Source organism: Diospyros lotus, chromosome 9 (genome assembly GCF_014633365.1).
Source record: "Diospyros lotus cultivar Yz01 chromosome 9, ASM1463336v1, whole genome shotgun sequence".
Taxonomy (NCBI): domain Eukaryota; kingdom Viridiplantae; phylum Streptophyta; class Magnoliopsida; order Ericales; family Ebenaceae; genus Diospyros; species Diospyros lotus.
This window is the reverse complement of record NC_068346.1, coordinates 37,907,990-37,934,492: the sequence shown is the minus strand read 5'-3', so window position 1 is coordinate 37,934,492 and position 26,503 is coordinate 37,907,990. Positions and strand designations below refer to the sequence as shown.

The following is a 26,503-nucleotide window of genomic DNA, read 5'->3' as shown; positions in this document are numbered from 1 at the left end:
GGTAGTGGTGGACGCCGGCTTGGGCAACTCAACTACCACCATAGTTTCTCAAAAACAATCGTCAAATTATTTAAATTTAGTGAAATTGTGACTGATACTCAAATTTAAAAATTAAACCGTTACTTCAACCATCTGGTAATAGTTAACCAATGACCCGCCACGTAAGCAGTTAATAGGAAGAAAAATCAGGGATCTTTTGTTTTGTGAGAGAGGGAGGAATTGTGATTGTGGATCGTCCACTGGCCTTCTCGTTGCTGGAGGAGGTTGGCTTCTTCTTTCTAATCTAATGGCCACAAACGCGTCCCTCTGGCTTCTCTATCTGAAAGGTCTAACTCTCTTGCAGGGCGGTAACACTACTTCAACCTGGGGTGAAGGCTCCTCGCCTTTAGATACCCTCGCCCTCGCCCTTGCAGTCCAAAACTCAAATCTATCTATATTTAAATTCTGCCAATCAGCAGCAGCAATCGATCTTTGTCAGGTTTTGAGAAGAACCCAAATGCGTTTTTGCATTTCCATTCCACTTGTTCTTGCTTCATGAACGCCTTCGCTATGTTGGACTCTCTTGCTACTCGCCTCCGCCCTGAGGTATAAACTTCAACTTCTTTCTCATAAACCACGCCTTTTCCTTTTGTTTGGTTCATCAGAATGCTAGAAAAGAAAGGCAATCCCCCCAAGCTCTAACATGCAAACACTATTCATTTCTGGGTCCCCCGAAAAAAAAAATCATTCAGAAGAAATTTTAATTTTCTTTCCTTTTTCACCAAAAATACGGTGGAACATTTGTCTGAGTTCTTCTTCTTGTCCAGTTTTTTGTCGGTTAACTTTTCGGAAGCAAATTATGGGCTTTAATTTTTGGAGTGTTTAATTTTGATGCTGCATTATTCAGAAAGAATTACGCGTTGATGTTGTGTTGGAATTTTCTCCTCCGAACCATCTTGTTACTAGCTTGGGTTGCCATATTTTCTTGATGTTAATTGCGTCATTTTATCCTATATTTTTACATGGTTCAAATTTCTGACTTGTCTAAAGAACTGTGTCTAGATTCTATCCCAAGTAGAAAATTGATGTACAGATGTGGCAAAGCTTACCAACTCTTGTCGTTCCAACCATATTTGTTTTTACTTGCTTGAAACATCATTACCGAATCCTAATTTATCTCAGATATGTTTTTTTAATACTATTAGACGCGTACAAACTTATCAAAAAGTCTTCATGAATGCGCAACCTTAGATTGACACTTTATGGGTGTCTTTCTTTTCGAGTGCAAAATTTTCCTGCAAAGGCAAAACCATCCTGCAGAAAGCTGATCAAAGACCGTTCTATGCTTCTCTAATCTAACGTTCCTGGCGAAAAGTCTTTTGTAGTGTCAATTAGATATATAGGTTATTGGATACTCAGTCTAGACTGTTTATTTTATATTTATGATATTATTCACTCTGACAAAGGACCATAGGAAAATATTTATTGAAAATGCATTTCTGTGATACTCTCCACTGTAATCTTAGATGTAAATCATGGCCAGGATGTTAATCTGTATATATGTTTGTTTTCATTTAGGGATATGGTGGTCTCAACCAGATGGTCAGTACAAGGGCTGATCCTCGGGCATTTTCATGCCTGTCTCAACATTTTTTCTCTTTGTCATGTGACCGGCAAGTGGTTTTGCAATCGGTGTCCTTATGTCATGGGATCAGACGCTGCTTTCCATTTACTGCTAAACTCTCATACAGCAGACTGTTATTATCTCCTTTAGTTTCCAGTGAAAGAGGCTTTTACTTCTGCAATCATAGGCAGGCTCCAAGGGAGAGATTCCTGGTGTGTGCAGCGCTTGATGTTGGCAGTGCTGTTGATGTCATTAATGATTTAGGATTGGATACTTTGACATTATTAGCGGTGACCGTTTTGATTATCCCAGCCTTCAAATACATCAAAGCTAGCCCTGTAAGCATATTCAGTACTTGGAACTTCTATCTCTTCTTTTTGACATGTCTGAATTGCACTGAGTGCATACATGCAAAAGATGCTTCATGCTACTGGCAGAGTTTTGCATAGTTAAAGTTGTAGGTTATTATTTTAGTCTTCATGAGTGTGTGTGTGTGTGTGTGAGAGAGAGAGAGAGAGAGAGAGAGAGAGAGAGAGTTTGCATGAACATTCTGATACATACTTCCATTTTGTGTGGTAGATAATGACATGATACATTAGAGAGCGAGAGAGATTTCATGCACATCCTGATTTTCTACGTATTGTTTGTTTTCCAATTTGTTAATTGCTTTTTGTTCTTATTGAGAAGCATGCTTTTCATTGCAGCTCTGGTGACTAAAGTCTTCTCAGTAGACTGCAATGGAATGTTCTACGTGGTTAAATAGATTCTCCGAGTCAAAGGCCATTTATGTCTGTTTATTAGGTTAAGCGCCCCCAAACTTGAATGTTAGAATAATTGGTTATTATAGTTCAAAATATGCAACTGCTTAACCCCCAAACTTGAATGTTAGAATAATTGGTTATTATAGTTCTAAAGATGCAACTGTGCAGTATGAGGGAAATGGAATGATTGTTTTAGCTCTTTCATGGAAGAATAAGGATTTCCATTAGTTTGATTCTTTTATAATGTATTTATCAATTTCCAGTGATAATTGAGAAAATACCCATTTGTTTCCTGTTGCCAGATTCTTGGTTTCTTCTTTGCTGGAGTTGTGCTCAATCAATTTGGTCTGATCAGGAATCTAACTGATATTAAGGTTCTATCTGAATGGGGTATTCTTTTCTTGGTAAGTATGATAATCTCTCTCTCTCTCTCCCCCCTCCCCCCCAAGAGCATGGTAGGGGTTGGTCATAGAATCACTATCTGCTATACAGTGGGTTTCTACACAGCTTCAGAACCAACCCTTTCCTAGGTCCCAATCCAAACACATGTCAAACTAACTCGAAGATTTTTTTTTGGTTATTATTTTTCTTGCAATGTTACATATATTCATCATCATCTATTTGCCTTACTTTATGCATTGACAAAGAGCGCTGACCCAATCAGATTTTTGGTTTTTGTTGTTAATTTTTAGTAGCTCTTGGGTGCACAGATGATATAGGTTTATGCATTGAGCTTCTTTGATTGTTTACAATAAAATGAAAAGAGAGAAAAGAAAAAGAAGAAGATCTATAGTGATTGATTTTTGTAAGAGTGTGTAGGTTGATTTTGAAATGTCCATCAAGCATGATAGTCAATTGGCAAATCCATTGTTTTTACATATAAATTGTTTTTAGTATATTTATGATCAAACTATCATCATCATCATCATCATCATCATAATCAATTGCATTTTATCCTAACTAAGTTAGTGTTGGTGGCATGGCATATGTAGGTAATGGGGACAAAGGATCCACAATTTATGGGACCCCATAAATTGTGGATTTATGTGTCCATGTTTCCTGGGGTTGCTTTCTCTATTTTTTAGGTTGAATAATGGGAGATTTAGCGGGTTAGTTTTGTATATAAAATGTGGTAGATTGATTGTGTAAGTGTGTAAGATATCATTTGAATTGTTATTGTATATTTTATGGTATCAAAGCTCAGGTCAGCTACTGTCAATCTGCCATTCTTCTAGCAGACAAGTCGGTTGTTGTTTTTTCAAAACACCAGGAACAAAGAAGTTCTAGCGTTGTTGTCTAAACGCCTGGAACAGAGAAGTTCCGACGTCCGTTGACGTTCCGGCCTCGCATAGCCACCATCGCCCACTGTCGACCTTCATCCTCAGTCGATCACCAGCCTCGCCTAGCTCACACCACAACCGTTTGTCCTTTCCATAAGTTCCTTTTGGATTCTATCCTTCATGTCGGTTTGCAGCTAAAGCAGATCCCTGTACTGCTATCTCGGTGGATGAGTTATGTACTGGAGAAAACATTACTTTCCTCGTTTCCTCACGCCTGACTTCAACAAACACCTCTTTCATGTTAGGTAGAGGCTTTGTGCCAAGAATGCGTCCTCAAACGTCATCAAGGTATTGATTCAGACCTTGTAAGAAATCAAATATTCGATCTCTTTCCAACATCTTATTGTATAGAACTCCATCATCCGAACACTTCCATTCAATATTGTGAAATAAATCAATTTAATCCAAAGTTCTGAGAGTGTATTAAAGTACTCAGTGACAAATAATGTACCTTGTCGAGTGTTTCGAATTCTAGAGCGAATTTCAAAACTTTGAGATATGTCATCCAGGTCTGAGGACATTTCTTGTACTGCATCCCATACTTCTTTTGTTGTTTCGTAGAATAGATACAAGCGCCCAATTCTTTGCTCCATAGAGTTTATCAACCATGCCATCACAATAGAGTTTTCTACTTCCCAGATACTATAGGTGTCAGAATTGGATGGAGGTGCTATCGTTGCTCCTGTCAAATATCCCATTTTTCCTCTTCCCTTGATCACAAGTAATATCGATTGATACCACTCTCTAAAGTTGCTCCCATTCAATTTATGAGATGTGATTTGTATGGCAGGATTTTCGAATTGACCGGGTACTAAAACTCATGGTGTGGAGACAGTCGGGATACTTGACGACTCTAATGTGGATGAAGTGGAGTTTGTCATTTGATTAATATTAATGGCTATTGATATTCACGTTAGTGACAATGATAAAGCAAATTAGATCTAAATATGAATAGTAGTAGTCTCACCAACAGATCTAAAACCAGATCTGATTAGATGAGGATTGGATGGAATGTGTTGTAGGCAGTGGATGAGTCACTGGTGCACCCAAAATACATGGTAGCTGATGGAAGAAAAGAAAAGCGATAGCGGACGGTGGCAAATGGCAACAAAACCTTAGGGATCTGGAAGCACTTAGAAAGACGAGTTCAACCGTGGTGACAGTGTTGCGATTGGAGCATCGGAGAGGGAGATTGGAGCAAAACAATGTTGGTGAACGGATCTGAGGGGCGGCGCCTGGCGACTGCAACGGTGGTTGAGCTTCGGTGGATGGCCGATCAGCGGTCGGCGATAGCATTGGACAGAGTGGCCGCGGAAGCCCGATTGATGGTGGTGATGTCTGGCGGTCACAAGCGTTGTAGACAGAGACGACGAGGCCGGCGATCGACGATGGCTGCCGAAGTGACGATGGTGACACCTTATTAATCGTGTTCCCTCAAAAGTTCTTTAATATTGAACGCCCCTCAGTGCACTGTTATCTGCCTTTCCCTCCTCTTGGGTTCATAATTCTCTTGAACCCCGTGTGCTTGGGTGTGTGGTATTTGTTCATAATGTTCAACCCAATCGAAGTAAGTTTGATCCTAAAGCTCTCAAATGTGTATTTCTTGGTTATTCCTCCACACAAAAGGGCTATAAGTGCTATCATCCTTCTACAAAAAGATTCCTGATTTCATGTGATGTTTCCTTTGTTGAAGATCATTCTTTCTACCCCCAAGTTTCTCTCCAAGGGGAGATTTTTTCTCAAGGAGACAAATCTGGGGAATCTAGTTTCTTTGAGATTATTTCTCAAGGAGACAAACCTGGGGAATCTAATTTCTTTGAGCCCTCTCATTTGATCTCCTCAACGTTTCTTTCTCAATCTAACTCAACACCCTCAAGTTTTACAACCAAATCCGATTTCATGTCCAAAACCAATGATGATGTGGGTCAAGGGGGAGAATCTAACACTATTGACCCAAAACCAATTCTGGTTTACTGTAGGAGACCACAAGCTCCAATGCAAACTCAAGAGTATGAACCGTTGGCAGATCCCATGATGACGAATAATCAAGAAGAAGATGAGGAAAATGAACCATGTCGAGAATAAGAAGAACGTACCAATAAGATTGATCTTCCGATTGCCATAAGGAAGGGGGTAAGGTCTTGTATGAGAAATTCCAAGTATCCTATATCAGATTATGTTGTATATACTAAATTATCAAGGAATTTCAAAGCCTTTGCTGCAAAGATTGATGAGATTCATATTCTGAGAAATGTTCAAGAGGCGCTTCAGGATCCAAATTGAAAGGAAGCTGTGCTAGAAGAGATGAAAGCATTGAATGATAATGAAACTTGGGAAATGGTGAAGCTACAGAAAGGGAAGAAAATTGTTGGCAGTAAATGGATCTTCTTAGTGAAGTATAAACCAGATGGAATTGTGGAACGGTATAAGGCAAGGTTAGTAGCACAATGCTTTACTCAAACCTATGGGATTGATTATGGAGAGACCTTTGCACCAGTTGCCAAACTTAGCTCAATCAAAGTTCTATTGTTCATTGCTACTAATTTAGATTTGGAACTACACTAGCTTGACATCAAGAATGCTTTTCTCAATGCATTAGAGGAAGAGGTATATATGAGAGTTCCTCTTGGATTTGAAGCAAAGCGAAATCCAGACAAGGTATGTAAGCTAAAAAATGCCCTTTATGGTTTGAAACAATCACCTCGGACTTGGTTTATATGGTTCAGCACTATTATGAAGGGTCTTGGATATAACCAAGGGCAAGCTGACCACACCTTGTTTGTGAAGAAAAATAAGTTAGGACAACAAGCAATTCTTATTGTATATGTAGATGATATGGTGATCATAGGTGATGATGAAATGGAGATTGGAAATCTCAAAAAGAAACTTCGAGCTGAGTTCATGGTAAAAGGTCTTGGGAAACTTAGATACTTCTTGGAATGGAGGTTGCAAGAAGTCACAAAGGGATTTTCATTTCACAAAGAAAGTACACACTTAAGTTACTTAAAGAGACAAGAAAACTTGGGTGTAAACCTTCTAATAGGCCCCTGGAGCGTAACTGGAAGCACATGGTGTCAGATAGTGATCCTCAAGTGAATAAAGAGAGCTATTAGCATTTGATAGGAAAACTCATCTATTTGTCACTCACAAGACCAGACGTTGTCTTTAGTGTGAGCATGGTAAGCCAGTTCATGCATGCTCCCACAAAAAGGCACATGGAGACAGCAAACCAAATCCTGAGGTATTTGAAAGGAAGTCCCTGACAAAGGGTTATTGTTCAAAAAGACTAGAGTCAGGGATATTGTTGGATTTTCAAATGCAGATTGGGCAAGAGTTGTTGATGATAGCAAGTCAACCACAAGGTGTTGCACAAAAGTTTGGGGTAATCTAGTGACATGGAAAATAAAAAAAACAGTTTGTGGTTGCTCGAAACAATGCAGAAGCAGAGTACAGAGTCATAGCTCAAGGAACATGTGAACTCATGTGGATACAGAGGCTGATGACAGATTTAAACATGCTAGTAATAGGTCCTATGAAGTTGTTCAGTGACAGTAAATCAGCTATCAGTATAGTCCATAATCCAATTCAACATGATCGAATGAAACATGTAAGGATTGACAGAGACTTCATAAATGTAGAAATTAAGAATGAAACTATTACCCTATCTTATATTCCTACCAAGTCTCAAGAAGCTGATGTTCTAACCAAAGTACTTCAGAAATCAAATTTTGATATTTGTATTTGCAAGTTGGGAATGACTGACATCTATTCTCCAATTTGAGGGGGAGTGTAGGTAATGGGGACAAAGGATCCACAATTTATGGGATCCCACAAATTGTGGATTCATGTGTCGCGTGTTTCCTGGGGTTGCTTTCTCTATTTTTTAGGTTGAATAATGAGAGATTTAGTGGGTTAGTTTTGTATATAAGATGTGGTAGATTGATTGTGTAAGTGTGCAAGATATCATTTGAATTGTTATTGTATATTTTAGCATATATAATGTCAATTGACTTCCAAAAGTCACATTGACAATACAAATCCGTGCAAAAGAACAACATGGCCAAAAAAAAAAAAAAGAGGGCTTCCCGAGTACAAGGCTTCCCATTTTGTAAGGATGTGGGAGAGTTGTTTTTGTATGCAGCCTTATCCTTGTTTCTAATTTTAAGACAAACAATTTCAGCCTTGCTAAGCAGAGAGGCTTATTGACGAATCAGATAAGAAAGAAGATATAGCATTGTAGATCCCAGGCTGTTGGGTCTTCTTTCCTTACTAAGCTTAATTTGACACTTTTGACGTACGTTCTCTAGTTTAATGGTCTATCACTATATCATCTCTTACCATATTGAAAGTTGTCAAGTCATTATGCACCTAGTAATAATTCTTGTATATGGGGATTTTTGTGATCTGAAGTTCTGAAAGTGGTTGATTCACTCATTGTCAATAAATCATGAAAGTTCTGAATTTTAAGTTGGCTTTGCAAAGATGATGCATTGCTGTGTTAAGGCATCAAAAACTAAATTTAGGTTGATGATTCTCTGGAAAGCAGGTTATTTGGTGTTGCCTTTTCTTGTTTGCAACTGTAATTAGACAGCACGGATTATTCCAAGAATCGCGTGATTCTCTCATGCCATTTAGTTATTGTGCTTTATGTAGTCAGTAACAACTAGACTCTGGAGCTTATTCATTGATTTGTTGATATTATCTACAGCTGTTTGAGATGGGTTTGGAGCTGTCACTTGCACGCTTGAAAGCTCTTGCCAAATTTGCCTTCGGCATGGGATTGACTCAGGTAAAAGTTTGACATGAGAAAATTTCTGATTTGTGATTGGTCTTTAGTTGTCATCCCAATCACATGCTAGCTATCCCATGCATGACTATGGTTATGTTCTGGGCAAGTTATGTTTTATAAAAAGAAAAAGGCATAACATGTGGCACCCCAGTTTTTTACAGTAAAAGGAAATAAAACAGCTCTGTTATACATGAGTTCTCTTTGCATCTCTATAATGTCCAAAAACTGGTCCAGCAACAACTCTTTACACTTAAAACTGAAAAATATTGTGTCCCATCAAAGGTCCTCTGATGCTCTATTGGAATAAGCATATAGACACAAATGCAACAAGAACAGAAAATGTTTCCTTTATGTCAAACTTTAGCCTCTTTCCCTGAAATATAAGAAAGATGAAGATGTTAAGACGGATGTGTGGCCATAAAAGAAAAGATGAAGTTAGAAATGAGATTATTCGTAATAAGGTTGGAGTAACTTCTATTGGAGATAAGATGTGTGAGACACGATTAAGATTATTGGGTCATGCACAAAGAAAACCAACAGAGGCTCTTGTGAAAGAGTGGATGAAATGGAACAAATATTCATCAAAGAGGTAGAAGAATACCAAGAAAAACTTGCTGGAAGACTGTTAGGTGTGATATGAATGATAACTTTTAAGGGCCTTATAGAATATAAGACCATAGATAAAAATGCAAGCTAGAATTCATGTAACTAACCCTGCATGGTGGGATTAAGGCTTGATCTGTGGTTATTTAGCTTCCTGCTCTGAACAAATAAAGTCTAATATGGATGGCTTGCATCAGTACAAACATGCTTACACTCATAATAATGATAGGATAACTTGCTGCCAACAATGAATTAATTGCTAATTTACCAATTCTCTGCCTTGCTTATACATTCAAAATTATTGGCATGGTTTTCCTTCTCCTATTTAAATTACCAATGGCAAATATGACATAGGATACATTTAGAGAAAGAACTCATGGACACAATCTTTTTATACTCAAAGCCTCCTCCAAGGATAGGAAACACCTGATGAACCACTGACACTTCAATAGAAGATTTTAGCTCAATTAGACCTCCACCAGATCCGTTTGAAGAATTCAATTTGCTCATTTATAAAAAAAAAAGAAAAAGCATAAAGAAGCTTAAGTGTATCCATCCATAACTCCTATTGATCATCCAACTCTCTGTGGAAAGGCAATATGCCAGAAAACTTGATATTTTCTTTTGAGATAACTGCCCACTGGTTCTTTGCAACCATAATGTGAGAAAGAAGTGGATAGGTTCATTCCCCCATCAAAGATGATTCATTAAAATGAACTGTCATCACTATTTAGTGTGACAAAAAACCTAGTGTTGCCATATAATTAGTCAGACCCTCACGAATACCTTTCCCAAAAAACTTTCATAAATGAGACATTAACCTCCATGGAAGATCTTATTCCTTCCATAGACCATGTTGCAGTCATTACCCTTCTGCAATCTCCATTCTTGCAAGAATATATTAGCCATTTTGCAAAAGCCAAAAGGGCCTTGCCTGAAGTCCCCATGGGTTTCATATTTTTCCTGTGTCAGAGTGTGCATACTGTGGGCCTGTGGCTCATCACTCCTAGCCCACCCAACAAAATGTCTCTTTTGCATTCTTTCTGGTCTCTTCTAACAAATGGGGAAATGACTAACAGATGTACCATGTAGGCAAACTCATTGAAATAATGTGATTGATGTGAGATAATGGTTTAAAAAAAAATTACAAAAAAAAAAAGAGCCTTTGGAATGTTTCAGCAACCAAGTTCTGATAGGAATTTCCTGAAGCATGAACATTAACCGTAAACACGTATTAGCTGGGGGGGTCTTGGTATAATCAAGTTGTTGAGACATGAATGGCATAGAACACATAGGAAAGCCTGGGCTGTGAAATAATGCAATAATTCAGTGATACCAGAAATGACTGATGGATCTGTGGAATATGTTTCAGATCTCAATATGAGAAGCCTGTTGAATTAGTTCTTCTTTGAGAAAATAGTTGCATAATAAGTTCATAACCATTTGATAACAATGTTCAGCATCATATTTATTTTGTTGATTTTTCTGTTCTGTTTTCTTACAGGTTGTATTGTCCACACTTGCCTTCACAGCATTTGAGCTTCCTCCAAATGGGGCTATTGGAACAAAAATATTGGAATTCCTTTTTCACTCAAGGCCTGATTTGGTAAGGAATCCTATGGAAAAGAATATTTTCTATGTTGTATTGTGAAACTGTACACTAGGTATTTATTACAAGTGTGGATCCCGATTTATGCAGCCAATCCCAAATAATTAGGGATTAGTCAACTCAATCAAGGAAGAAAAAATAAACAATACCAATAAGGAAACATAATCTTATCCTAATAAAGAAAAGGGAACTCTAGAAATAAGGAAATGGATATATTCTAGGAAGGAAACAATTTTAGGAGATATTTCTGGATTTCTAACAAATCCTTTTTTTGTTGCTGTTGCTGCTGTTATATTTATCAAGTACTTAGTATTTTTGGGCAGCATGATTTTGTTGGTTCTGTGTCTATGTATGTGTAGCAAGATTAGTGTATGGTTGATGAGCATCATGAGAATACCTAAATTAAATGATGATTTTGCTTCCATTGGTTATGAAAATGAGAGAGGGAGGGAGGGTTTTGCTCCATAGATTATGCAAATGAGAGAGGGAGACACGGTAACTGGGTGTGTTGGCACTGCTGTTACAGAATGCCATGCAGTTCTATGGCACCATGTTGCTTGTGTTTGTTTATATATCCATCAATATCATTTAATAGTGACTTGTTTGGAAGAACTGTAGGTGAACATCAGAAGTGTTGATGAAGCAATAGTGATTGGTGCAGCTCTCTCGCTGTCTTCTTCAGCTTTTGTTCTGCAGGTATTCTAATTTTGATTATTGAAAGGTGACTGAGTAAAGTAAATAAGTTGGTTTTAGTATTCCAACATTGCACTTGTCAATTTTCAGCTTGCCATATGTAAACTATAAACATATAGAATGTCCAAGCAAAACTGGTAGCTTGCTACAAAAATTTATATAGTTCTTTGTGCTTTCCTTGTATGGTATATTAGCTTCTTGCAGAAAAGGGTGAGCTTCCAACTAGATTTGGCTCAGCAACTTTAGGAGTACTTCTGCTGCAGGTTCTATTTACTTTTTTGCACTCAAGTACATCTTTTAATTTTTCCATAGTCATTGGTGATGCTGTTGTTTTTCCTTTACTTTTTTTTTTTCTTCTGAATTGGCTAGGCTGGTCATGCAAACTGCATCATTGGTGATCCCTGCTGCTTGATATTTGCAGGACATAGCAGTTGTCCCTCTCTTAGTCATACTTCCAGTGCTGGAGAGCCAGGTATGTCAAGAGGTGGTGCATTTCATATTGCATATTTGAAAATTAAGGTTAATTTGTATGGTAACAAGACAAAGTCATATTTTCCATATGTTCAGATTTGATTAGGGAGTCTTAAACTTTGGTTTATGTGGTTAGTTTTAGATTACTCTTTCTTATATCACGGTACTGGTGGCATTGCAAGATATTGAATTCTTCATTAACTTCCATTGCAAAAGAGCTTTGTAAACTTGTTTTAAGCAGAAGTATTCACAAGTTAATTTCTATGTTTATTGTGGCATATAATAAGAAATCATGTGTTTTACCTTCGGTCAAGGTTACATTTATCTTCCAACGTGATTTACCTCCTGTTAAGGTCAGATTTATCATCCATTAGATTGTAGACTCTATTTGACATTGTTGGAGGAAATAATTGGATAAATAATTATTACTATGATGGCCTCATTGTTGGCAAATTTACAAGGAATTGAGGTTGTGGATATGGGAAGCTGGTTACTAAAATGGTCACTGAATGCACTTGTCTTCCTTGATGGCCTTGAAATGGATGTTGGCGGTTTTGGGAGGCCATATTGGAATCGGAATCTTATAAGGTCAACAACCTTTCTGTTGATAATTAGCATTGGAAGATTTAACACATTTCCCTTTATGTCAAATATTCAGACTCAAACATTATTCACATGTGTACTGAGGACATTGCAATCATATTTGATTAAATCAAGTACTTATGCAATCTTAAATTGCAAGAACCAAATAGATTCTCCAAGTTATCACTCTTTGAGCTTCAGGAAAAATGCATCTTTGTTATATGTTATATGATCCTCCTTATAGCTGCTTCTGGCTAAATTTTCTTAATAAGTCATCTCCACACTTTCCTGTCTGTGTTATTAACCATCGAGATGACTTTTCACCTTTCAACAGAAATCTGCTTATACTTTTGTTAGTGACTCATTGTAGAGGTTTTCCAGGGGGATCTGCAACTATTGTGCTATGACAAATATTCCCTTTCTCTGCCCATATCCTGTAGTGCACTTACCAATTTCCTAGTACATTTCCCTGGTTAGGCAGACAGAACTAAAGATGCATTATTTTACTGTAGCCAGTACTAAAACTATAAAACCACTGATAAGTAACTGGAGTATTCATTGCTTTTGTTAAAGTGTCTTAAACGCAGGCCAGATTTATCCTTAGCCATTCCATCCATAATAGGCATCATCTCAATTGTTTAAGTTATGTATTGCCCTTATTTATAGGTGATGGAATCCAGATGTTTGGGATGTAAAAACAACAAAGTTGGTTATTAGTTTTATGTGCTTTTAAGTTCTTGTGAGATTATTATTTCAGGTGGGACTAGTGTTGGAAGAGTTTTAGGTGTTTTAGAAGTCTAATCGAGCCTATCGGTATAGTTTATTCATGTTAAATGAAATGATGAGTTTGGAGATAGAATACAGTCAAGGGCCTGTTTGAAATCTCTTCCATTTTCTGTTTTCTCTTTCCATTTTCAAAATTTTGGAAAAAAAATAGAAACTGCCATTTGGTTAGGTATTCTTTTTTTTTGGGAAAAAGCGAACATATTTCAATAATTTTGAGCAAAAACAGGTCATTTTGTTGAAAGAAGAATTTGCACCACCAATTTCAGAATTCACCTGTTTGAATCTAGGAAAGGGCACTTTTTTTTTTTGAGCTAACAGGCTTCTTTGCTCTTAGTTGGCACCAATCTTCATCTTCTGCTTCTTCACCAGTCTTCTTCTTCTTCTTCTTCCGGTATCAATCTTCTTCTTCCTTATTTGCTAGCATCAATCTTCTTCTTCTTCCTTGCCTTCTTTGTTGGAAACATGGGTTCTTCCGCTGAGAAGCCAGATTTGAGTTCTCAGCTGGAGAAGGGATCCTCTAAATTTGGTTCTCCAAGATCTGGCCAGATTTAGATCCCTCCTAATTTCTGCTCCATCTAAGATTTAGATTCCTCAAGAAACTAGTCAGGAAACAAAATTTGTGTCCTTCACTGACTAGGATTCTTTGGCCGATGAAGAATCCTTCCTCTCGTTTTCTTCTCCTCCTCCTCCTCCTTGTTGTTCTTCTCCTTCTACTCTTTCTGTCTCTGCTCTCTTCCCCTATTGTCTTCTTTTCTTTTCTTATTGCTCGCCTTTATCTTTTTTCTCCTGCTAGATTTCCTCCTCTTCCCTTTTATTGCCACTACCTCCTTTCTGCGACCTGTTCTTCTTCTTCTTCTTCTTCTCTGTTGGAACTCTTCTTATCTCTTCAACAGTTCTTCTCCTTCTTGGCTTTTACTTCTCTAGCAGTGCTGTTACACTCATCTTCTCTTGCTACCACTGCTATTGCTTGCCTTCCCTTCCAATGCAGTTATGTTTGAGCTGCATTAATAGGTCAGGTAGTTATACAAGTTATGATTACCTATGGTGTTGAGAAAAAAATTGAAAACAAGATTTCTATTGTCAAGAAAATTGAACTCTTGTAATTAGTAAAAAAGTAATTTAGTTTCTCTGTGTTTCTTGTCTTACAGATAACGTATTTAATTAATTTGTTCCCTTCTGTTATTTCTTTATTTCTTTCTTTTTTCTTTTATGGCTTGTCAATATCTGTAGAATTTGGGGGAGGAGAGTATCTGGCCAATGCTTGCTAAAGAAAGTTTGAAGGCTTTAGGTGGACTGGGTCTGCTTTCTCTTGGAGGAAGATATCTTCTTAGGCGAGTTTTTGAGGTTTGTATCAAATTATTTTAACAAAAAATCTCCAAACTCATGATGCTGCACAAGCCATTTACTAATTAAATATTTGAGTCCAGGTTGTTGCAGAAACGAGGAGCTCAGAAGCTTTTGTTGCTCTCTGTCTTCTTACAGTTGCTGGGACTTCACTTTTGACCCAGAAGTTGGGTTTCAGTGACACGGTTTGACATCTCTTTCTCAAAAATGAAGAATGGTTCACATCTCTGCTGCTTTGGTTTCTCATTTTATGTAATTATTGAATTTTGGGTTGCTGTTCAGCTTGGAGCATTTCTGGCTGGGGCATTACTAGCAGAAACAAATTTCCGAACACAGATTGAAGCTGATATAAGGCCATTTAGAGGCTTGCTTCTGGGGTTATTTTTTGTTACTACTGGAACTTCTATTGATATGCAGGTTGTCCCATTCTTTAATCTGAAAAACATTGCCTCTTAATTGATGGATCATATTAACCTTGGGTACATGTGCTCGACAGGCAGATTGGTGAAGATAGAAACTAATTATTACAGCATTGGGTCTTTGAACATATGATGTGAAGTTTAGCAACATTAGTGAAAATGCTTGAAAGTATGACTGTAAAATGTATTAAATTGGTCATGCAACAATGTGACTCAAATTTGCTCACCAAATACAATTAAGGTGTAACCAACCTTAGATCTATTGATGGATCAATCAAACAACTATAAGGGAGGCAATAAGAGGAAAACACCATATGTTTAACGCTTTTAAGAGGGAGAAAAACCAAGAGTCTGAATTTAGGGCTAGAGAACCAGGTACGGTAGTAACTGATGGCTATGAGAACTTGATTACTATTGAGAGTAAAAATAATAATATAAAAGATAAAGTTAACCCCTATCTAATAGCTTGAGCTTTTCAGATGAGATGGTGGTTAATAATTTGAATACAGTATCAGAGCAGGTAATGGTCTTGAGTAAAAACCTCACTGCTAAACTAATATTTAAATTGTTGCACACATTTGGATTAGTTATGCAATGAAGTTAGGCCACACGTGAGGGGCCTGTGTTGAGAGTACAAATAATAATATAAAAGATAAAGTTAACTCCCGATCTAACAGGTTAAGCTTTTAGATGACATGGTGTTTAACAATTTCAACAATTACTATGAACTTCACCCCAATCAAGGGAACCCTTTTAATCAATTGGTCTCTATGAGTCTTGCTTGCTTCTACCAAGCTTCACCACTTTCATGTGCAGTTCCATCACATCAAAGGATCAATTATGTCATTTGTCTCAAAAATGAATACAAATATAGATGTAGAAATAAGGCACCAATGCTGATGAATTTGAGATTTGGAGAACTAATTATAAATCCTCTCTATATGTGAGAAATGATGAAGTGCCCTTCCAAGGGTGTTGTAAATGCCTTACATGCATTATTTGTATTGGATGCAAAAAACAAGGTTTAGCACTTCATTTTGAAAAGAGATTACTTTATATCACTAATAAACTTGAAGGTATTGAGATGCAAAATTTAATTTTAATGATGTAAACGCAATCAAAAAGTTAAATAAAGATCAAGAATGGTGGAAAATGTTGAAGATATAACAAGGTATTCAAGCAGACTACTTTAAGCTAGGGATTTAAACAACAATTCTTGGCAATTAGGTGATGACAATAAGTTAGATAGTGAACTCAAGGAGGAACATTAGTTACATCGTACCTAATTCCAAAACCATTTGAAGCATCTTGTATTTCTTTCTTCCTTTCCTCTCTCTCTCTCTCTCACCTTTCTCTAATCTACCCTATCTATTCTACTTATAGTTGGTTTGGAGGTGGCTTGGTTCGTTGCTCCTTATATATGTTGTTTGTCGCAAGCCAAGTTATTTCTAATGTGACATAGTCATCTAATTTACTCTAACAATTACTTTTTCTTTCTCAGTGGATCACAATTCTCTCTTTCACATTGACCAATCACATAATACACCATCCATTTAACATTAAATAACATGATTGTCCGTTGATTAGCAACAATTAATTAAATAACCAAAGAGTAGTAAATTGATAAGTATGATCATTAAGCTAGTGAATATGGATAAATAGCTAACATAAGAGATATGGGTTATTAAAACCAGCTATGGCTGGGCACTAGGTGAGAGGATGCAACAAGAGTTGTGGTGTTGGAAATGGCTTGCCTGGAGTAATTGTGCAAGAATGTGCATTGATCATTCAAGTGGTGCTGATTTGCTTGGAAAATGGGTGGTTTGGCTCGAATGTTGGAAGAGAGAGAACAGGAAGATTAAAAAGCAAAAAAGAAACAAGAGGTAGAGTCAAGTGGAACATAAAATGATTTAACTACTTTTTACTCTTGAAAAGGTGATAGGGCCATAACCAATTTCTCTCAGTTTACAAACTAAAAATATAACGGGTTAACTTTCTTGATTGAAAAATGAGATTCTGAATCAAGATTTTGGGGTCTATAAATGTAATTTAATTTTTTGTAAGGCAACATTTCTATTGCAGATTTATTTTAATTTTTACCCATTTTTTTCCTTTGCAGCTTCTTTTACGTGAGTGGCCAAATGTACTTTCACTCTTGGCAGGCTTAATTGTTATCAAGACATTAATTATAACAGCAATTGGCCCCCGCGTTGGACTATCCATACAAGAGAGTGTAAGAATTGGATTGCTTCTGTCCCAAGGAGGGGAATTTGGTTTTGTTGTTTTTTCTCTAGCAAATCGGTGAGTTTGACTTAGTTTGTTTATGCACTTTCTACTAAAGGATGACCCACCTAATCTCTTTCATTTTTGTCTTTCCTTGTACAATGTTATGCCTTGTAGGCTTGGAGTGCTACCACTTGAATTAAACAAACTACTCATAATTGTTGTGGTGTTATCAATGGCACTGACACCGCTACTTAATGACATTGGAAGGAAGGCTGCTGATTTTATTGGCACAAACTTTGATGAAGACAATGTAAGTCCTAAATTTCGTCTCTTCTTTTCAACTTGTCATTAATAAACAAAAGAATCATATATGTACATCAACTCTTAACATGTTTGGATTAATTTAACTACAAACACTAAGGCTTCTGACAACTGTGTTCAGTTTTTGATTACTTAAATAGATGTTGGATGCCAAAATCTAAGTTAATTACCTAAAAGGGCTGTGTTGTTTTGACTTGTAATGAAGAAACAAAAAGATAGTTGAGCTAAAAGGTGAGTAAGATTTTCAAATCAGCAACAACTGAGAAGGTAGTTGAACTTGCTTCACTCTGTATTATCTTTGTCCTAACTGCAGTGATTTGAATGGATATCTACTAAGTTTGTTTCTTTTATTTGCTTTGAGTTCACTTGAATTGGGAACTGAAACTGAACTGTCACAGAGAACTGATGACATGGTGAATTTTGATGCTAGTGAACCAGTCGTTATCCTTGGCTTTGGGCAGATGGGTCAGGTAGAGCAATTTAAGGGTGTGCCAATTTCCTGACGCTATCATTTTATATCCCGGTGATGTTAACATTTTCTATCATATAGGTCCTTGCCAATTTCCTATCAACACCATTGGCTTCTGGTATGGATGGAGATCTTGTGGGGTGGCCCTACGTGGCTTTTGATATTGATCTTTCTGTGGTGAAGGTCAGTTTTATGTTAGTTGTTGAAATATTCAAGATAAACCGAAGCTAACAACCAGCCGAGATCAAGATCAAGATAATCCTAAGTGATAGATTGTTTGATGATTATTTGATTGTTTAGATTTGTTTAGATTATTTCAGTTTTACCTTTATATTTATCTTTGTGTTTTTTATCTTCTTGTTGTATTTAAATTAATGTAATCTAGTCCTAGATAGTAGGAATGTAATCTAGTCCTAAAATATAGGAGAATTCTTAGGAACCTCTTGTGTATAAATTTTATCATTGACATCAATAAAATTATAAGGAATACCGATTCCTTTTCTCAACATGGTATCAGAGCTTGCAAATCCAAGCCTGTTTTTCTAAGAAATTGGTGCCTTCATTGCACGATTTTGTTTTTTCAGTGCCTTCATCGCATTGTGCCCTAATAGCACCCGATTTTTTTTTTTTTTGCCGTTCCACACACTTTTTTTTTATCCATCTGTTCTTCCTTCAACATCAGCGAATCCATGTCAGAAACATCAACAAACCCATTGTCTTCACCTACTATCATCACTGGAGAAAATACTGCTGTAGACCAACCTTCTCCTCTCATGGGCGAACTACCAAGTATTCATCAATCCTATCGGCTAGATGGTAGGAATTTTCTTCAATGGTCGCAGCTAATCAAAACCCTTCGTAAAGGCCGAGGAAAGAGTACCCACCTCACTGGGAATCCTCCACCAGAAACTGATCTAGGCTTCAGCGCATGGGATGTGGAAGACTCCCGCATCATGTCGTGGCTATGGAGCACCATACAACTGGACATCAGCAGGAACTTTATGTTCCTTAGTACTGCCCGAGCAGTTTGGGAGACCGTTTATCAAACTTACTCAAAGGCCAAGGACGCATCTGTGATCTTTGATGTCAAAACAAAGATCAATGGTTCAAAGCAAGGTCAGCTAACAATCACCGAGTATTATAATCTGATGCTAGGCCTATGGTTAGAGCTTGATCAATACCAAGCTATAAAGATGGTGTGCCTAGCGGATACTACTACTCTCAATCAAATTCTTGAAAGAGACTGGATAGTAGAGTTCCTAGCTGGCTTAAATCCCGAGTTCGATCAGGTAAGGGTTCAAATTCTTGGTAAGGATAAATTACCTAGCCTAAATGAGGTGTTTGCTATTGTTAGAAGTGAAGAAAATAGGAGAGGAGCCATGCTTGGTGGATCCAATATGGAAGGATCAGCACTCCTCTCCAACAACAGATCATGGAAGCAGTCAACCAATCGAAATAAATCCGGACGAGAGGGGCAGTGGTGTACCTTCTGTAATAAGCCGAGGCATACTAAGGAGACTTGCTTCAAGTTGCATGGAAAGGAAGCAATCCTCAATAAACTTGGTGGATTCAAGAATATAAGGACTCAAGGTCCTCCGCAAAACTACCCTCAAAGCTATCTTTCAAACAAAGAACAAGAGGGAGAAGCAGAAAAAGAAGAAAGGCCGAGTGTTGGAACTGGTATGGACTTCAGTCAGCTCAATAAAGAAGAAGTTTATAAGCTGAAGGAATTTCTAAAAACCATTCAAGATGGAGGGGGATCCTGCTCTATGGCTCAACAAGGTAAACAAATCAGTTTTACTCATTCTTTAGCCTCCAAAACTGGTAGGAATAACACTTGGATCTTGGATTCAGGAGCTACTAACCATATGACACCAAATTTCCAGTTTTTTGATACTTATGAGCCTTTTACATCATCCAAACAGATCACTATTGCCGATGGAACCACAATTCCCATTAAAGGAAAAGGAAAAGTTATCTTTGGTCCAAATTTGTCAATCAATCCAGTCCTTTATGTACCAAATTTAACTCTTAGCCTTATTTCTATAAAACAACTCACTCAAGACCTCAATTGCAATGCTGTTTTCTCTCCATATGTGTGTAAATTTTAGGACATGGACACGGGGAGGACGATTGGTGTGGCTAAAGAGCAACATGGGTTGTATATCTTACAAGGGGGGAGCACTAAGCCTAAAGATCAGCTGCAGGCAGCCTACTACCCAGAAAACAGCCTCTGACAGAGCTGCCATTTGGCTTCATCATCTTCGACTAGGTCATCCTCCTTTTAGTTTAATGAAGGAAATGTTTCCTACTTTGTTTAAAACTCTTAGTCCTAGCAATTTTCAGTGTGATGTGTGTGTTATAGCCAAACATCATAGAACCTCTTATTCAATTAGCAATAAACTATCATCTAGACCTTTTGATTTGATTCATTCAGATGTTTGGGGTCCTTCAAGAATTTTAAATCAGTCGGGGGCCAAGTGGTTCATCTCATTCATAGATGATTGTACTAGGATGTGTTGGGTTTTCCTTTTAAAAGATAAAGCTAGTATTGGGACTGTTCTCCCTTACTTTTGCAAAATGGTTCACACACAATTTGGAACTAAAATTAAAAAATTTAGGACAGATAATGCAAGGGATTATTTCAATGCTCATTTACATCTCTTCTTCCAAAACGAAGGAATTGTCCATGAATCTTCATGCATCAACACTCCACAACAAAATGGAGTGACCGAGAGGAAGATGAGGCATCTTTTGAATGTCACTCGAGCCCTTCTTCATCATCATAATACTCCTAAATATCTATGGGGGGAGGCAGTCTTGACAGCCACTTATGTCATTAATAGAGTCCCATCCAAGATCCTTGACAATCAAAGTCCTTTCCAAAGTCTAACAGAATTTTTCCCAGACCTGAAACTGCACTCTCCATTGCATCTTAAAGTTTTTGGATGTGTATGTTTTGTTCACATACCTAAAGTCCATAGAGACAAGTTTGATCCTAGAGCAAAAAGATGTGTCTTCATAGGGTATTCTCCAACCCAAAAAGGATACAAGTGTTATGATCCTATCTCCCGGAAAGTCTATATTTCTAAGGATGTCACCTTCATTGAGTCCCAATCCTTTTTTGATTCTCAGCCTAAGGGGGAGCATACTCAACCAGAAAATATGGATAATTTCTTTCCAGATTTTCTTCCAGAACTCCCTACTTCCACAAATGATTCTGTCCATCATTTCTCTAAGATTTTTCCACCAAATAACACTGATTCAAACCAGCAGCTGACAACCAACAGATACAAAGGCTCACCCTATGTGTATAAGAGAAGACAACCTAATGATGATCTTCAGTCCACACCAATTGCAGCCCCTAATCCAAGACTAGAAGAGCACACATCTGACGAACAAAACATCAGCCAAACAGACTCAGAATTCCCTGATCTGGACCTGCCTATTGCCCTCCGAAAAGGGGTCCGAACATGCACCAAACATCCCATTGCAAATTTTTTATCCTACCATCGCCTTTCTCCTACCTATAGAAGCTTCCTAACAACCCTAGATGCTAGTGTTATTCCAAAATCAGTGGAAGAGGCACTAAAGGATCCAAATTGGAAAGAAGCCATGTTAGAAGAGATGAGGGCCTTGAAAAAGAATCAAACTTGGGAGGAGGTGACTCAACCCAAGGGAATTAAACCAGTGGGCTGCAAATGGGTCTTTAATTTGAAATACAAAGCTGATGGTACTCTTGAGAGATACAAGGCAAGGCTAGTAGCCAAGGGTTATACACAATCCTATGGGATTGATTATCTTGAGACTTTTGCCCCAGTAGCAAAAATGACAACAGTACGAGTCCTCATATCATTAGCAGCAAATTTGGGGTGGAAACTACAACAACTAGATGTTAAAAATGCATTCTTGCATGGGGATTTAGAGGAAGAAGTATTTATGGAATTACCCCTTGGATTTTCTCATAACAAAGAAGGGCAAGTGTGTAGATTGAAGAAAGCATTATATGGACTTAAACAGTCTCCACGAGCATGGTTTGGGCGATTTTCTACAGCAATGCATAAAATGGGATACCGACAAAGCCGAGGGGACCACACCCTCTTCCTAAAACACACGAAAGATAAGGTAATTGCTCTATTAGTTTATGTTGATGATATTGTTGTGACAGGAAATGATGAAGCTGAGCAAGAAGACCTAAAGAAAAATCTAGCTAAGGAATTTGAGATTAAAGATCTTGGAAGGCTAAAGTATTTCTTAGGCATTGAGGTGGCCTATTCTCAAAAGGGGATCTACCTATCTCAGCGTAAATACACTCTTGACTTATTGACTGAGACTGGATTGCCAGGAGGAAAGGGAGCTCAGATTCCAATAGATCCAAACATCAAGCTACAAGAAAATTACTCGGGAGAAGCAATGGATAAAGGGCAGTTCCAAAGATTGGTAGGAAAACTGATATATCTCTCACATACTAGGCCGGACATAGCATTTGGAGTAAGCCTAGTAAGTCAATTCATGCACAACCCCAATGAGGAACACATGAACGCAGTAAGGAAAATTCTTCATTATTTGAAAGCTACACCAGGCAAAGGCATTCTCTTTACACCAGGAGCTGGTCTAAAAATTTAAGGGTACATGGATGCATATTATGGAGGTTCTTTGGTTGATAGACATTCTACAACTGGGTACTGCATGTTCCTAGGAGGAAATTTGGTGTCTTGGAGGAGTAAGAAACAAGGAGTAGTAGCACGGTCAAGTGCTGAGGCAGAATTCAGAGCTATGGCTCTTGGTGTAGGTGAACTCTTGTGGCTGAAGATTATCCTAGAAGATTTAAAGATTCAAATACCATATCCGCTTGAGCTGCTATCCGACAACCAATCAGCAATCAATATTGCTCATAATCGGTGCAACACGACCGAACCAAGCACATTGAGATTGACAAGCATTTCATTAAAGAAAAACTAGAATCCGGGCTGCTACAAATCTCCTATGTTTCAACTAATCAACAGGTGGCAGATCTTCTCACTAAAGGATTGCCTATTAGAAATTTGAGGAACTAGTAAGCAAGCTGGGAATGGAAGACATCCACTCACCAGCTTGAGGGGGAGTGTTGAAATATTCAAGATAAACCGAAGCTAACAACCAGCCGAGATCAAGATCAAGATAATCCTAAGTGATAGATTGTTTGATGATTATTTGATTGTTTAGATTTGTTTAGATTATTTCAGTTTTACCTTTATATTTATCTTTGTGTTTTTTATCTTCTTGTTGTATTTAAATTAATGTAATCTAGTCCTAGATAGTAGGAATGTAATCTAGTCCTAAAGATATAGGAGAATTCTTAGGAACCTCTTGTGTATAAATTTTATCATTGACATCAATAAAATTATAAGGAATACCGGTTCCTTTTCTCAACATTAGTATATCTTGTGCCTAGAATTTATTGATATAGAGTGGATATGCAACTTCACACCTGTGTGCATGAAATTTTGCACTTGACATTGCAATTATACTTATCAGGTTATCAAACTTATATTCTGTAGAAGATTTGCACCTTAACAACTTGATAATGCTTAGTGCATGATATCTTTTACACTGCCAGGTGGGGGTCCTTGAGTTTTTTTTCTTTCCAGAGACATAAATAGTTTGACATTACAACATACGTTTGATAAAATGTACGAACTTAGCATGTTTATGTAAATATATAAATATATGTTTTGCTAATATTGCAAATTTCATTATTTTTATTTACATTTATCTATGGCAGACTTCTTGTAGCTATATTTTGATAATTAACACTTCTGGACTTATGCATTCTTTTAGCATAGCCCCATCTGAGACGGTATTTTGAAAATCAAAAAGTCAATAATTTGGTCAAGTAACTCTGTGTAGACCATGATATGTACTTTGGTGCAAGGTGTTACATTGATTTCTCAATTCCTGGTGTCAATGGAATGATCAGAATCAGTGGCCAAAAGAAATCTAAACATCATGCACTCAGATATTGACGACCCATGGCATGGGTTCTCTTTGCTGTATAATCATTATGTTAAAGTCTTATACATCCATTCAGCAGTAGCGGGAAGGACAATACTTGGAAGCATTTCTTTTTTTCTCTTGACCAATTTTTCCCTCTGCAGTCATCTGTGGGAGCAAATCTTCTACTTGACAGTTCTTCCTTTTTCTATGCCTTAAAAAGATATCCAAGTGATGTCACTAAAGTTATTTTCTATAAATGTAACAGGCATCTAGAAAACTTGGTTTTCCAGTCCTCTATGGTGATGCATCCCGTCCTGCAGTTCTGCTGTCTGCTGGTATTTCATCTCCAAAAGCTGTCATGCTCATGTACACAGGGCGGAAAAGGACCATGGAGGCTGTCCAGAGGCTTCGGCTTGCCTTTCCTTCGGTATCCTGACTGTATTTCCAAACCAACCCCATCCCCCTCCTGAATTTAGAGAAAAAACAAAAAAAAGTAAAAGAGGTTTCACATCCCAGTATTAAGGATGGACAGTCAAAGATGATGTACATCTAGGACAAATAATTTTAGCTTGAAACAGCCACAGCCCCTATTTCTTCGTTGGGCTTCCAAATCATATATCAGAAAGCTTACAAAGTTCCATCTTGATGTAAATAATTAATAGTGTCAAGGAGGCTGGCTGAAGTTCTATCACTTACGCATTGCTGCATTTTGTAATAGTTTATGGGCTTTTATTTTTCACATTAATTGTCAGTCTCTTAGTGAAATTCTAACTTGCAGATTCCAATATATGCAAGAGCTCAAGACCTTGCACATCTCTTGGATCTGAAGAAAGCAGGTGCAACGGATGCTATTCTTGAAAATGCAGAGGTATCATAAAATTAATTATCCTTGTTAGGGTCTTACAATTAGAAAATATAGGGATCTCACGAAATTAATCATTACATGGTTAATGTCTGTGTCTTTGATGGGTGAAGTTGAAAACTGCTTTTTGTCTGTTTTGTGTCATGCAGTTCTTTTTTGAGTTGATTTTACCTGTAAATAGATCGTTTGAATCCCTGGTTTCTTGTTTATTCCTTTTGTGTAGGGTTTTCCCTCTATGAGAAGCCTCTTTTTTTTTTTCATATACTTGTTTAATTTGCAAGAAAAGAAAAGGAAAAAATTAATATTTGCTTGGCACTCTGACCGGCTCCAGTTTATCCCTGCAGACAAGTTTACAGCTAGGTTCAAAGCTTTTGAAGGGGCTTGGTGTCATGTCTGATGAGGTGACGTTTCTTAGTCAGCTTGTTCGGGACTCCATGGAGCTACAAGCAGAAGAAGCACTTGAAAAAACTGGTGATCAAGAATTTGAAGTTATGAAGCCTTTGCAGGTAACGTGTATCATCTATGCATAGACAGCAACTGTAACGACAATCACAACCCTTAATCCTCTTAAGTGGTGATATGCACGTACGCATGATATTCTGATATTTGTTGACAAGCGCGTGTCTTATTGTTATTATTATTATTGGTCTATAATTTGTTTCTCAAGGGCATTATTATTCTTGTGCTGCACCTTTTAGTTTCCAAATATTCAGAAAAGTCACATCCCTGAGTTGTCTTCTCTTCATTATATTTCCCGATTGTTTCTAATACACGATATTGTGGAAGCCCGTAAATTAGTGGCATTCGTGTCTGCATTGCAAAGGGTTTTGTGGATGTAGCTATCAATTCTTCAATGCATGTGGAATTTACCAATCTTTCAGGAATCTTAACAAAGATCTTGCATCCTTTTACTATTCTGATGAGTTCCTGAATGGCTGTGCTATGTGTTTTCAAATTGCCCTAGTTTATATGGTTTATTAATGCACCACCAAGCAATAGACCATTAACTAACTGGAAGAATGTTTTTGCTGGATAAGGTAAGAGTTGCAGACTTAGTTGGGGCCAAAATATCCACTCCATCAGCTGAAGACAGATCTTCGGTGATGAAGATGAACCAGACCGAGACAAGCTATGCCTTAAGATTACCAGGGAATGTAGATCAATCAGAGCATGATGATGATGATGAGCTCCAACAATCTGAGGATTTAAAGGGCGGAGGTGTTTTATATTGCGAACTGGATACAAAGAACGTTGAAGGTGCAGATAGAGAGGAAATCGCAGTCGATCCATCGATGCCTTGTGTGACCAGAAGTGATGGACCCTGAAGAGGATTTATATATATATATATTCTTCTTCTTCTTCTTCTTCTGTAGGTGTAGGGGAGAGGAGGGAGGGTGGAATAGGTATTAAGTTTTTAGTCTTAACCAAAGGCTTGTTGTGTCGAGTGTAAACGTTAGCTCATGTGGTTCCAGCATTGGCAACTTCGTTGCTGAAAGAGAAGTAGGTTTTAATTTTGTGGCGCCAGCAAAAATCATAGGATTGCTTTACCAAAAGATTCCAGCAGTTTTCAGAACCACACGTGTATATAAATTTTACTGAATTTGATAACACTATTAGTTAGTTATTCAACGGAAATTGTTTGCTTTTAA

General features: G+C 37.5%; 1 protein-coding gene across 2 annotated transcripts; it reads left to right on the top strand.

Annotated features, from left to right (window-relative positions):
* The first annotated feature begins 152 nt into the window (after positions 1-152).
* LOC127810568 (K(+) efflux antiporter 3, chloroplastic) lies at positions 153-26,503 on the top strand. 2 transcript variants are annotated; one of them, XM_052350108.1, is made up of 20 exons: positions 153-263; positions 344-585; positions 1,558-1,941; positions 2,667-2,768; positions 8,413-8,493; positions 10,601-10,702; positions 11,324-11,401; positions 11,593-11,661; positions 11,820-11,870; positions 14,468-14,581; positions 14,665-14,766; positions 14,864-14,998; positions 17,120-17,301; positions 17,401-17,536; positions 17,946-18,017; positions 18,098-18,199; positions 24,258-24,419; positions 24,771-24,860; positions 25,199-25,360; positions 25,892-26,503. In XM_052350108.1, exons 2-20 carry the CDS (start codon positions 535-537, stop codon positions 26,177-26,179), a joined length of 2,463 nt encoding a protein of 820 aa, XP_052206068.1. In that variant the 5' UTR covers positions 153-263; positions 344-534; the 3' UTR covers positions 26,180-26,503. The 2 variants fall into 2 exon arrangements, with proteins under 2 accessions (XP_052206068.1, XP_052206067.1); XM_052350107.1 differs by lacking the exon at positions 153-263 and having other exon boundaries at positions 274-585.